Source organism: Erigeron canadensis, chromosome 5 (assembly GCF_010389155.1).
Source record: "Erigeron canadensis isolate Cc75 chromosome 5, C_canadensis_v1, whole genome shotgun sequence".
NCBI classification, from domain to species: domain Eukaryota; kingdom Viridiplantae; phylum Streptophyta; class Magnoliopsida; order Asterales; family Asteraceae; genus Erigeron; species Erigeron canadensis.
This window is the reverse complement of record NC_057765.1, coordinates 39,226,497-39,239,347: the sequence shown is the minus strand read 5'-3', so window position 1 is coordinate 39,239,347 and position 12,851 is coordinate 39,226,497. Positions and strand designations below refer to the sequence as shown.

The 12,851-nt window shown below is 32.9% G+C and overlaps 2 protein-coding genes and 1 long non-coding RNA gene across 4 annotated transcripts; 2 read left to right on the top strand and 1 right to left on the bottom strand.

Moving 5' to 3' along the window:
* Window positions 1-372: 372 nt before the first annotated feature.
* LOC122598953 lies at window positions 373-2,642 on the bottom strand. Its single transcript, XM_043771416.1, has 2 exons — window positions 2,233-2,642; window positions 373-828 (listed from the first exon to the last, which is right to left on the bottom strand). Exons 1-2 carry the CDS (start codon window positions 2,608-2,610, stop codon window positions 649-651), a joined length of 558 nt encoding a protein of 185 aa, XP_043627351.1. The 5' UTR covers window positions 2,611-2,642; the 3' UTR covers window positions 373-648.
* Window positions 2,643-3,323: 681 nt separating this feature from the next.
* LOC122601779 lies at window positions 3,324-3,807 on the top strand. The gene is made up of 2 exons (XM_043774518.1): window positions 3,324-3,458; window positions 3,538-3,807. The coding sequence occupies exons 1-2, from the start codon at window positions 3,324-3,326 to the stop codon at window positions 3,805-3,807; spliced, it is 405 nt and encodes a 134-aa protein (XP_043630453.1).
* A 7,990-nt stretch (window positions 3,808-11,797) lies between these two features.
* Window positions 11,798-12,831, top strand: LOC122598828. 2 transcript variants are annotated; one of them, XR_006323751.1, is made up of 2 exons: window positions 11,798-11,933; window positions 12,595-12,831. It is a non-coding gene; the product is annotated as an uncharacterized LOC122598828 (long non-coding RNA). The 2 variants fall into 2 exon arrangements; XR_006323752.1 differs by lacking the exon at window positions 11,798-11,933 and adding an exon at window positions 11,945-12,033.
* Window positions 12,832-12,851: the final 20 nt, after the last annotated feature.

Sequence of the window (12,851 nt, the reverse complement as noted above, 5' to 3'; positions counted from 1 at the left end):
TCTCGCATAGCAGCAAAGGAATCTTCACAAGTTACAGCTTGTCCATCGTGTCTTTGAAAATACAAAGACTTGTAAATGGGGAGGAATAACCCAATTAACAGCTTGAAGAAACTTTAACTGGACACAAGCACACAAGCATCTGCAGCTTGGGATAGACTTTAGAAAGTGCAAATGCAACAAACCATTTATATAGAGGCCACAGGTTCAAAAGTTGCCAAAGGCAAGTGGAGAAACTATATCTTGTGATTCCATGTGTGAGGATGGTGACTTACCGAGCATGAGTTCTAATCAGAATGAACACCTTGCACCTACAGATGTAACCAAGCTCCTAACTAAGCACTAATGATTGGAATTTGTTATACATACTAAAAATTAACATTAATATTTTAATATTAATAAGTGATTAGTCCAAATAAACATAAAGAGCAATTAAGCAAATTAAATTAAAATATGGAAACAAAAGCATATGATAATAATCTTTTTAACACCCAAAACACAAGACAATTCTGCTGCTGTCTTCAACTTCTTAAGCATTTCTGTGTCATCGCCTTCTCCATCATCATCAGGTACTAATAATGACTAGTATTTTCTGCCTTCTGCTTTGTCTCTTGCTTTGCCTTTTGGTTTGCCTGTTGCTCTTGGCCTCACTCACTCTTCGGAAGACTCAAAAGGGATTCCATCCATAGTCCAAGGTTCTTTTATGTAGCATAAGACTTCGGAATTCTTAATATAATGAGATATCTTGACAGCAAACTCCCCAGCATGCATGTCGGCAATAGCATTACGCACCAGGTTCAGGAGGCTTTTGATCTTCAATTGGATAGCAGCCTGACATGAGAAGAAAATATTGTGAAGCAATTAAGCAATCAACATATTCATGAAGGAGCCGATGATACATATACATATTCATAAAAAATAAAGGGTTAATTGATTGGAAAGTTCTCAAACTTGGCACAATAACCTATCTTGAGGTCCAAAAAAATTTTCTTCATTGTGAGATTAAAAACCGGAAAAATATCTTTCGTGGGCATGATGTGGAGCCGGTCATTGCTTATGTGACTTGCACGCCGAGGGTATAATAACCATATCCTTTATCATAGTACCAAAAGTGTAAACTATCTATCACCGTTTTTCCAACAAAACTTCATAAGATGTTAATAACAAAACGTCATCCTCATAATTCTTATTCTATCACTAGAACACCAAGATCCATGTATATGAGCCATAACAATCAAAATAGATAAGCACACACACAAATATATATATATATATATATATATATATAGGGTAACACTCCGGTGAGAACACTTAAAAACATCATTTTGATGCATTAAAAGTCCATAAAACTAATATTGCAAACTGATTATCATTATTTAAGTGTTTAACACATTGCTCCATCAAAATCGAAAAGATCACATTTTTTGTTTTGTGCATCCATTTTGGATGCATATTTATCAAAATGATGCATCCAACAAAAAACATGATTTTTTCGATTTTGACAGATCAATGTGTTGTTAAACACTTAAATAATGATAATTAGTTATGCATTATGTCAGTTTTAATTTGGTTCTCATTTGATAGCCACCCTAAACCCTATATATATATATAGGATAGAGATCAAATGAGAAGCTACCTTAAGAAGAGAAGGGTGAAAAGGTTCGTTTTTGTTTTTTTTTTAACTTGTTTTTAAAACTTTTTTCTTTTTTTTTCACTTTTTTCATTCTCTCTTTAATTAACTTATTCCATATAAAAATTTTAAAAAAGTTTTAAAATAAATTTTTTTTCAAAGTGCGTAGCCCGTAAGCTATAGGCGAAGCCTTTCGGCTTATGGCGAAGCCCGTTAGGTAGATCACCCCATCACCGATCATCCCCTATAACCTATCACCCTCTATGACCTATCACTCCTACCAGCTACCCCTTATTAATATCCTTAAGGGCGAAGCCCGTACCGTACCATTACATGTATAACTTATTAACTCGGGTTAGAAACTTTTTTTTTTTATTTATTTTTTTAAAACTTTTGTATTGATTGAATTAATTAAAAAAAGAATAAAAGTCAAAAAAAGAATAAAAGTCAAAAAAACAAGCTAAAAAAAATAAAAAAAGAACCTCTCTCCCATCTCTCCTTAAGAACTTCTCTCTGGATCTCTACCCTATATATATATATATATATATTAAAATAGTAGAGTATATAAAAGGAAATTAGAAGGGAAAAGGGAAAGGAAGACGTACATTGAGAAGCAGAAGAAGTATGGATAATGGCTTTTCTCGGACAAATCCGGAATCAAATTCCCTCAACTTTTCTGAAAAGAGATTCAGATTACGATCTTTTTCATGGGTTTTCATGAGCTTGTAACGTCCAACACAAAAATCATTAACCATTGTAATGATGAACTTCGGGCTTTCGATAACCTGAGCACGCCCTATATCACGGTCATCCCAATCAATTCGTGGACAATCCTTCGTAATTCTAATATATTCTATGTGTAGCAAATAGTTATGGAGAGATTCAGATTCATGGACACATCTCAGATCCATACCCACCCTCTCACGGCCGAAACAGCTAAAAACGAACTCCGGGTTTTCTTTTTCTATCGGCTTCTTTTCCATGGTCGGATAATTTGGAAAAGCAAAAAAAGGAACCCTAAATTGAATTCTCAGATCCCACACAATGCTTTTAATTTTATAATTTAGAGAGAATTACAAAAATGGTCCCTGTTGTTTGTATGTTTTTGCATTGGGGTCCCTGTGATTGGAAAGTTTGGCATTTGTTTCTTTTTCATGTTGGAAAGTCTCATTGTTTTTATATAGACTAGTCCTAATACCCGTACGATGTACGGTAACTATATAGGTTGTATTATAAAGAAATTAAAATATGTCTCATATATGATTCATGAGTGTAAAATAAATTGTGGTTAAAGTAGATTGATAATAGCAGCTAAATTATAATAAAAAGCAATGATAAACAGGTAATTAAGTATAGGGATTATGACCAGGGGATGTAGTGAACTTTGACAAAATGTCTATGTTATGTATTGATCTAATCGGGTGTCTATGTTATGTATTGATCTTACCAAACCGTCCTAATGATGCACTTAACCGGCTAAACTTTGTAATCAGCCGGTGGATAAATAAAATGCCTACGTGTACCTCCATGCAGCACCTCACATGATGAAAAATCTGTATATATATCAAATTTCCCTCCCATTTTGCACAACTCCTTTTTCCCTCCCATTTTACATACTTATTTCCCTCCCTTTTCACTTTTCCCCCCTCTCTCCAATTCTCTCCCATTTTCCCTCTTTTTTCCTTCCTCTCCCACCATGGCTGGTTCTGCATCATCTTCATCAGTGAACAAGAGCCTGCCGTATATGTATTGTCAGTGTGGCACCAAAATGAGGATTTTCACTTCGTGGACAAGGAAGAATCCCGGTAGGAGATTTGTGAAATGCCGCAATGTAAGCTCTCTAATTTCACCTAATTTTGCTATATATATCTGTTTGATAGTGATTCTAAATTTATTCACAATTGTTTAAGATTAAAACAAGGTCTTGTACAAGCTTTAACTTCATCGATGACGAGCTTCCCAGTGAATATTACAAGGATTTGTTTTATGAACTTCATGAAGAAGCCAAAAACTCAGTTGGTAGTGCAGAACAACAAGAAGATTCTAATCTCCAAATGTTGCAAGCAATGAAGGAATTGACTTTACCTAAGCCAAAGTCGAATGACATTGACAAAGTATTCTATCTTTTGATTGGAGTTATTGCAATATTAAGCATTGTAATAGTGGTGCTGGTGTTATAGACTTGTCAAAGTGTTTTGACAAAGTGTTGTATCTTTTGACAAAATGTAATGGTTTATGGCAAAATGTAATGGTTTATGGCAGTCCCTGTGGTCTTTTGTATGAAATGGAATGAAGTAATTTTGAACCTAATATTGCTTATCCATTTTGCACATAATGTTATCAATGTCACTTAAAATCCATTATGTACATAATTAGCTAATTACAAGTTCCCAAAAGATTAGTGTCTGTGCACTTACATAGCCAATTACATGTGCCCAAAAGACAATACAATTCATGAAAAAGTTTCGAAAAGATTAGTGACATTGCACACACCACAATTGTGCCTTACAATTATCATTTAACCACCATGGCATTATCTGAACTATCTCCTGGTCCCTTAACTTGTTTTTGAAGCCTGTCTTAAACATCTCTCACTGGGGTTTCTTCTCTTCACTTCAATCTTATTGGCCTTTTTCTTCTTGGAAGCATTGACTGACTCTTGTGTCCCAACTAGTGTGTCACTTGGTCTCCTTGGTGCAGACATTGAAATACTATCATCCATTGTTGTAATCCTTGGTTGCTCCCTTATGACCATCCCAGAGGTACCAACCCCACTAGATAACCAATTCATGGTAATCCCAAAACCAACTCTTGCATTAGCCCTTAGCATTAAAGGCTTTTGACTTTCTTTTCTTGCAACATCATCTGTAAATAAACACAAAAATAAGCAATTTAACTATGCAATTTAATCATATTGAATGCATACAATTAAGATGTACATACCCATAGTTGTGACCCCAAATTTAAATCCTCCCTTGGTAACACCAAACCTCCTTGGGCTTACTGGTTGACTTGATTGAGTAGCAGGAGCACTACCTTCAGTAGCATGAGCACTTCCTTGGGTTGCACTGGGTTTTTGTTAAGTTGCAGTGGGGGTTTGGGTTACAGTGGAGTTTATTTGAGTTGCATTCGGGTTTTGGTGAGTTGCAGTGTGCTTTTGTTTAGTTGCAGTGGGGTTTTGGTAAGCTGCAGTGGGGTTTTGATGACTTGCAGTGGGGTTTTGTTGAGATGAAGTGGGGTTTTGATGAGTTAAAGTGGGGTTTTGATGACTTGCAGTGGGGTTTTGGTTACTTGCATTGGTGTTTTGGTTACTTGCATTATTTGAATAATCTTGCCTTCTTCGTATTGAAATGGATCAAACATGAAGGCCCCATCATAGTGGACATTAAACTTATGGAAAGTAAGCATTTTCTGCAAAATAATCAACCAATACAAAAAAAATAAACAATCTATCCAAAAATTAGGGTTTTATTATAGTGTTAAAAAATTATAGAATTAAACTATTTTTTATTTATTAAAGACCCTAGTTGTTACAGATATTACATATATATTACATATATATCAAGATTTGTAAGGAGATTCGTAAAGGAAATACCTTAATACAACTTCGATTAGGAAGAATATCAGACTAATTTTGCATTTCGATCGCGATTTGGGGATGGAATTTTTAGGGTTTGTGTTTGGGGATTTTTTTATGAGAAAAAGGATCCCGATGTGTTTTAGGGTTTGTATTTTTATTTGTATGTGCATCGATATATGTATATGTATATATATATATATATAATAGCTGGGTCAAATGTCCACATATGAAGTCAAACGGACACGTAATAAAAAAAATTAAAAGAAAATCTTATTTGTGACCGGCAACCGAAAGTTTAGCCGGTTAAGTGCATCATTAGGACGGTTTGGTAAGATCAATACATAATATAGACACCCGATTAGATAAATACATAACATAGACATTTTGTCAAAGTTCACTACATCCCCAGGTCATAAACCCTTAAGTATAAAGTTAATGGGGAGATAGAAAGGTATAAGGTTAGGTTAGTTGCTAAAGGCTATAGTCAAAAGGCTAGTGTGGACTTTGATGAAACTTTTTCCCCTGTTGTGAAAATTGTAGCTGTTAGATGTTTGATTAACTTGGCTGTTCAAATGGACTGACCTTTGTTTCAACTTGACATTAATAATGCCTTTTTATATGGTGAACTTGATGAAATTGTTTACATGACAGTGCCTGAAGGTTACTTTACCTGTGATGATAAAAGAGTTTGTAGGTTTAAAAAGTCCTTGTATGGTTTGAAACAGGCTCCAAGACAATGGAATGCCAAACTCACTCATGCTCTTCTTGAAAATAATTTTGTGCAAAGTAAGAATGATTATTCACTCTTTACAAAATGTGAAAGAAATGTGTTCATTGCTTTATTAGTTTATGTGGATGACATTATTGTCACTGGTAACAATCTTGAAGTTATTAATGAATTCAAAATGTTTCTTAAGTCTAAATTCATGATTAAAGATTTAGGAATTCTCAAATATTTCTTGGGAGTTGAAGTTATTAAAACTGAAAATGGTTTGCGTTTCTCTCAAAGGAAATATTGTTTGGATTTGCTAAGTGAATTTGGATTACTTGCTTGTAAACCTTTTGCTACTCCTCTTGAGCAGAATCTAGTTATCACAAGTGAAGCTAGTAAAAAGGATACTATCATTGATAATGTGACTGAATATCAAAAGCTCATTGGAAAATTAATTTGTCTTACACACACTAAGCCAGATATTGCTTATTCTGTGCACTGTTTGAGTCAGTTTATGCATAAGCCATTGAAATCTCATGTTAAAATTGCCCTCAGAGTATTGAGATACCTGAAAGGGTCACCTGGATTAGGTGTTCACATTATCAAGAGTCCCAATTTGTCCCTTGAAACATTTGTTAATGCAGATTAGGCCAAATGTGTTATCACTAGGAAGTCTGTTACTGGTTTTTGCTTGTTTTTAAATGGCTCACTTGTGTCTTGGAAAAGCAAAAAACAACTTACCTTATCTAAATCCTCTGCTGAAGCTGAATACAGAGTTCTTGCTTCAGCTTCCTCTGAAGTAATTTGGGTTCTTAAACTGCTTGATGACTTGAAATGGGGAGAATGGCTTCCTGTCCCTATACATTGAGACAGTCAAGCTGCAATTAGATTGCAGCTAACCCTGTCTTTCATGAACAAACCAAGCACCTTGAAATTGATCTCCACTTTGTGAGAGATAAGGTCATTGCAGGGGTCATTGAAACAAAAAAGATTGATTCAGCTAATCAAATGGCTGATGTTCTCACCAAAGGGTTGAATAAATTTCAACATGATAAGTTGATTTCTAAATTAGGTCTCTATGATGTGTTTCAGGTTCAGGCTAAGAGGGGATGTTAAATTTATAGCCTTGAAATGAAACCTTATAAACATGAGGGACCATTCTTGCCTTTTCTTATTATTCTTGCAGGTTTGGACTAGAAGTGCAACTTGAAGATTTTGGCTTCTATATATTCAGCCTTATACCCGTTAGGGTTCTTTGAGAGTGATTGTGAAGATTATTACCGTTAAAGATTGTCTGTACCTTTCTCTCCAATTTTTGTTCTTGTTCTTTGATAAAATTGTGTAATAGAACTATTATCAAGTTAGATAATAGGTTTGCAACCGATTATCGGGGGTAAACTTGAGTGTGTGTGGATCTGATTGAGATCAGATTTGTTTTATTGTTCTTGTTCTTGAATTAAGATTCAAATATATTTGGTTTGTTATCAAACTCTGATCAATTTTAATTTTAACATGTAAGCATCTCATAGTGAGAGAGGGGGGATTTGAATTTTGAAACCGATTGAAAGCATATGTGGAGTAAATATCAATAGGCAGTAATGATAGAGGCAGACACAATTTTTGAGAGAAAAAAGTCATGAGTGATAAAAGGGCAAAAAGGTAAAATCCTGTGTCCAAAGTTTGTAAACTTTCAACATGGTTACATAATTTTTTATAGGTAACGAGCATGGTACCCACGCAATGCGACGGTGAATAGGCGATGACGGTGGTGGCGACATCTATTGGTGTAGGTAAAAATATTTGATTTAAAAGGGTTAGTAGAGATATTTTCTAATATAATGGACTAATGGTGTAATTTAATACGAGTATTAAGATTGATGGTGGTTAATTCATTAAGGTTATTTTGGTCAATTTGCATGTCCCATTTATGTAAACTTTCAACATAAGGGTTATAATTTTTATATAGTACTATAGATATAGATATAGATGTTTCAAGTAAGATTCCTGTGTGAGAATCAACAAGACAAGAGCTTTTGAAAATCAATGGAATTTCTTATCGCTTACGCCGTGAAATCGAGTTGCTAATATATGAGACATCACATTTTGATTATTAATTTTTTGTTGCGGACCTTGATTACAAACCGTAGTGATATGTTGGTGATGTCTACTGAAGTGCCTCTTTATTCTTATGTTAATTCGAGTGGCTATGTACATGAAATCATGACGCTTCTAAAAGCAAATGGATTAACACTTATTGGGGTCCCCACTCAAGAGTTAAGCTGGTTTCCTGGGTACGTAACGAACTTCTGTTCTTATTCAACATTCTTTTGTTCGATCCCAAATACTATTATTTATTCTAAATGAAATCAGTATTATATGCATTGTACGTGAGTGATGGAGTAGATTTTAATTGGTTCTTTTCAAACAACTGTTTGAATGGGTTGACGGGTTAAAAGTTGCATAAGGTTTACCCTGGCTTTCGAGTACGTAGCTATATATGTGGAGACACATGTGAATTGCAGTTCATTTATTTGCATAAATTAGCTAGCTTAGATTTTTATTTGGTTTGTAATTACAGCTTGAAGACATGACGAAAAGGTTGCCGGCCAGTATGAGCTGCCACAAACATCAAATTAATCTCCTTCCTTTGGATCAAATCTTTCTTCCAATGATATTTTGCCAAATGGACTAGTTGACCGGCACAATGGTCATATTGTATTATGAAGAACCCGATACAAATGGTTGAAAGAACAAGCTAAAATCAAATGCCATAAACAGTCGTAGTTTGGGCCACTACAACAGCAAATGGTAGCAAAAGTGAAGATTGTGAATCTTAAGGAGCTGATGATGAATGGGCCGGTGGAACATGATGAGCTTGCTGGTGTTTATATTACGTACCCTCACATCGATACCCGGAGGCCGGAGGTACCAAAGATCCTAAACGAGTTTGCTTCAGGTAAGCCATTTCACCTGGCCATTTCTGATAACTTAACTTAGACTCATTTATAATAATAAACAAGACAACAACTATATGTATAATTACTATAACTTTACATATAAGTATATAACAACATAATATGTAAAAAAAAATAATTACCGAACAGAAAGACGTACGGTTAAAATGAGACCATAACTGATGTTCAAAACCAGGTTGACAAGCTTCTAAACAATCACTCTCCTTTAGTCTCCTCAACACTTCTTCATAAACTTCGACTTTCGGTCTCCTTTTTCGACTCCCAACCGCCCCACCCGGAGACGCCTCAGATGCCCTACTACTACAACAACTTTCACTATCTCCTCATATATAGTGTATGTTTGTTTGTAGTCATAGTTGCATACAAGAAAAAAACATGTATAAGTCAGTTTATATATTACAATGTTAGTTGTAATAAAATGCCGTCCAATGGAAATACTGTATATATTATGGAAATGAGTGTACAATATATATTGCGTGAGGTACAACTTATTGAAAATGAGAGTTTACTTTTTTATTCAATTTTTTAAATATTTTTAATGAAAAATGAGAATGGCGTAATGCGCACCCAAAGAGAGGTTATCGACGTGGAATCAAGCCATTCTTGTTTGCCTTGCTTACTTCACCATGTTTTATTGGTTTTTTAATCAATTCATCTAAATCCAATGGGAATGGAAGATTCATTATATTAAAAAAAAATTACATATTCTATCCTTCTACTTTAACACTTATCAACATTTCTTTTTTACATTTCGAATTTGGATAATTGTTTTCCATGCTCAGGAAAGTGAGGAAACAGATTCAATTTTGATGTGTGTGATTTTATTCAAGATATCCGCATAACTATTTCTTAATCCCAATCCAAATATCAAGATACTTATTTAAGAAAGTTCAATTTTTTTACTTGTCAATCCAAATATTTTTTGTTTTCAAAAAATTCAAGAGAGTGAACTAGTGAAGGAATGATATTTCATTCAATAACCTCAAAGAATTAAGATTCCATCAAATAAATGAATGTTTACATTCCAATGAGAATAAAATCCCATCATTTTTTGACAACTAAACATACTACGGCATGTAATTAAATTTTAATTTTATCAGATTTTATCAGAATTTATAAACCAAACACGCTCTTATTATCTCTTTTTATCTACATAATACATGTGGATGTATGAAATGTTGTATACATAAATTAATAGGAAACTAAAAATATACCCTCCGCGCTTCGCCGCGGAATTATGTAAATCTCAACTTATGTACTTTCAAAAGTATATGCAATGCCAAATCGAATTATATTACGTTTTCAAGCTACAAAATACCTGTTTTTTCGATGATACAATGACATTTTCCCAAACCAATCAATTAAGGGTCAAAAATTAAAGTTTAGTTTTTTAAGTAAAATATTTTTCTTGTCATATGTCTTTTTTATTTCCACCTTGTTTACCGTAAAATAAAAGATTATTGTATTAGTTTGATAACTAGATTTTAGACCCGTGTCCAATACTGGACACGGGTTTAACGATATCATCGTTATTAGATTTTTATACATTTAAATCATAAAAACTTATAATTTTAAATATATAAGGTTCTAAGTGTTATATTTTGCAAGCTGTAGTACAATAATCATAGGTTCGTCACGTTATTATTAGCTGATAGATATTGATATAATTGTTTGTCGTAATCATTCTACAAGACACATGCTATAATAATATCTCTATTATAGAAATTTTTGGAACCATACGTACTTATAATGTGACATTACTATGAAAGATAATTAAAAACTAAAATATAAACATACTTGTGATTTTGTACCTCACATTCAAGTATATATATTTGATCATGATGCAGATCAATAACACGTATAGGTTTATTTTCAATCACCTGTCCTATGATAATTAGATAACAATTAGGATTGTTTTTATATTCTTTAATAACAATTAAAACTCTTAATTTGAGGAGCATTAATACTCAAAACTAATATATAAAAAGGAGCTAATTATGTAACTTTTTTATTGAGATATATAATGAATCTTGTATGGAGTTGATATTGATTTGTATTTATTATTCAAGTAACCAATTATTGTAAATATTGTTTTGTTATGTGATCGTCACCATGTTATGTGACTCCTATTGTGTTTAGGATAAGGATGTTGTATATCGTTATCTATTATTATGTTTGGGATATGTATTTAGAGTTTAAATAGTGTTTCTATTGATTATTAAACTAAATATTAATATAAGTTTATAAAAATCTAATCTAATATTTGTTAATAAGCAATTAGATTTTGAAATTATTCTTTGTAGACAATATTTCATATGTTCGAAAGTTTTTTAGTTAATTAAATGATTGTAAACTTAAAAAAATTCTCTCAAGTTGATGGCTAAGAATAAATAGAAATTAAGTATTAAGGGTTAAAAAGTGTAAATTATTGATGGAATTCAAAAAAATGTAAATTAATGAGACTTTTTCCACAAATTAATATAAATACTAATATAATAATATATTTGGATAATGATTATTAGGATTTTTAATTTATAGTTAATCTAAATGATAACATAAGCGAAAATCAATTTGATAAAAGTAAGCGATTTAATTGGTTAATAAGTCATTAGTTCAACTTTCTTATAATATATATTAATGCTTTGATTAAAAGTTGGATAGTAATTCAATTTTGATTTGTAAAGACTTACATATAAAACTTTATAAAATAATGTTTACTAACCTTATACTCCGTATAATATTAACCTCCTTAAAATACTTGTTTAAAAATGAAAAGCCACATGTACAATGGTTTTTGGGAATGAAGGCCACGTATCTAAATAAGCTGGAAATGGTATTGCTCGTAAGAAAGGCACAAAACTGTGGGCTTTGTTCTTTCTTTCTCATTTCCGATGAAAATCATTTTCACTCTCTTTCTATATATCTGTTCTCTCTTCTCCAAAGTAATTTGATGATTTCCTCAAGTTTTTGCCATAATCTTATCGTTTGTGGTTGGGGGCCATTTGCATATCCCATCTGCAAATCAGTCCCATATTGGCGGTATAATTCTACTTACATTCCGCCAGGAGATTTGTATCTTTGTTTTCCTTTCTTTTCAGATCTATTGATGTTGTTGATGTCGGTGAGGATGTTGATGATGGTAAAATATGGTTTTTTTTTTCCTTTTTATTAAACCTATGTAGAAACGGTTGTACAATCGGTTGTAGTCAAAAAGCACCGAAACTACCACTTCATCATCATCCGAATCCGATGTTAACCACCACCTAAAACAGATTTGGTCTATAGATTTTCTTTTTAAAGTCTCAATTGGTTTAGGTCAATACTAAAGTTTCGCATTCAAGAAATGGATCAATCGTATTAAATGATTCAAAAAGTTTGCAAATTAAAGAAATATCTAAATAGGTAATTGGAAATTGTGTTTTTGGACGAATAGCTCATTAAATACAAAATTACATGTTTTGATAGGTTACATGCTCGTGTAGTTTTTATTTTTCCTCTAGGGCAATCTTAATCTGCTCATAATTTCCAAGCAACCATACAATCCTGATTATATAGGTGAACGTTAGCATAACTTAAAGCGATTGAATGTAGCCGAAAGTGATTCAGTGGTGGGAAGAGAATTGGACAAGAGTTGATGGACCTACTCGACCTGTTCTGCTTTAATCATTTTAATGTTAATTTGAGATATGTATCTTGGCAGAGTTTTATTTGGGTCTTGGCAATTCGATTGCAGATGAAACCTCCTGCCGAACGCATGTCTAACACCAGTGATGACGATGAGGACGCGGGAGATGAAGTTGTCGAAAAAAAGATGATAAAAAGTGTAGCTACACATAAGAATATAATGTTGTACATTGATGTTTTTAAATAATAATAGTGTTACATTTTGACCAAATTGTTAGTAATAAAATCTTAGCAAGTGTTGCATTATAGTTTCTAAAGTGTTGTATTATGGTT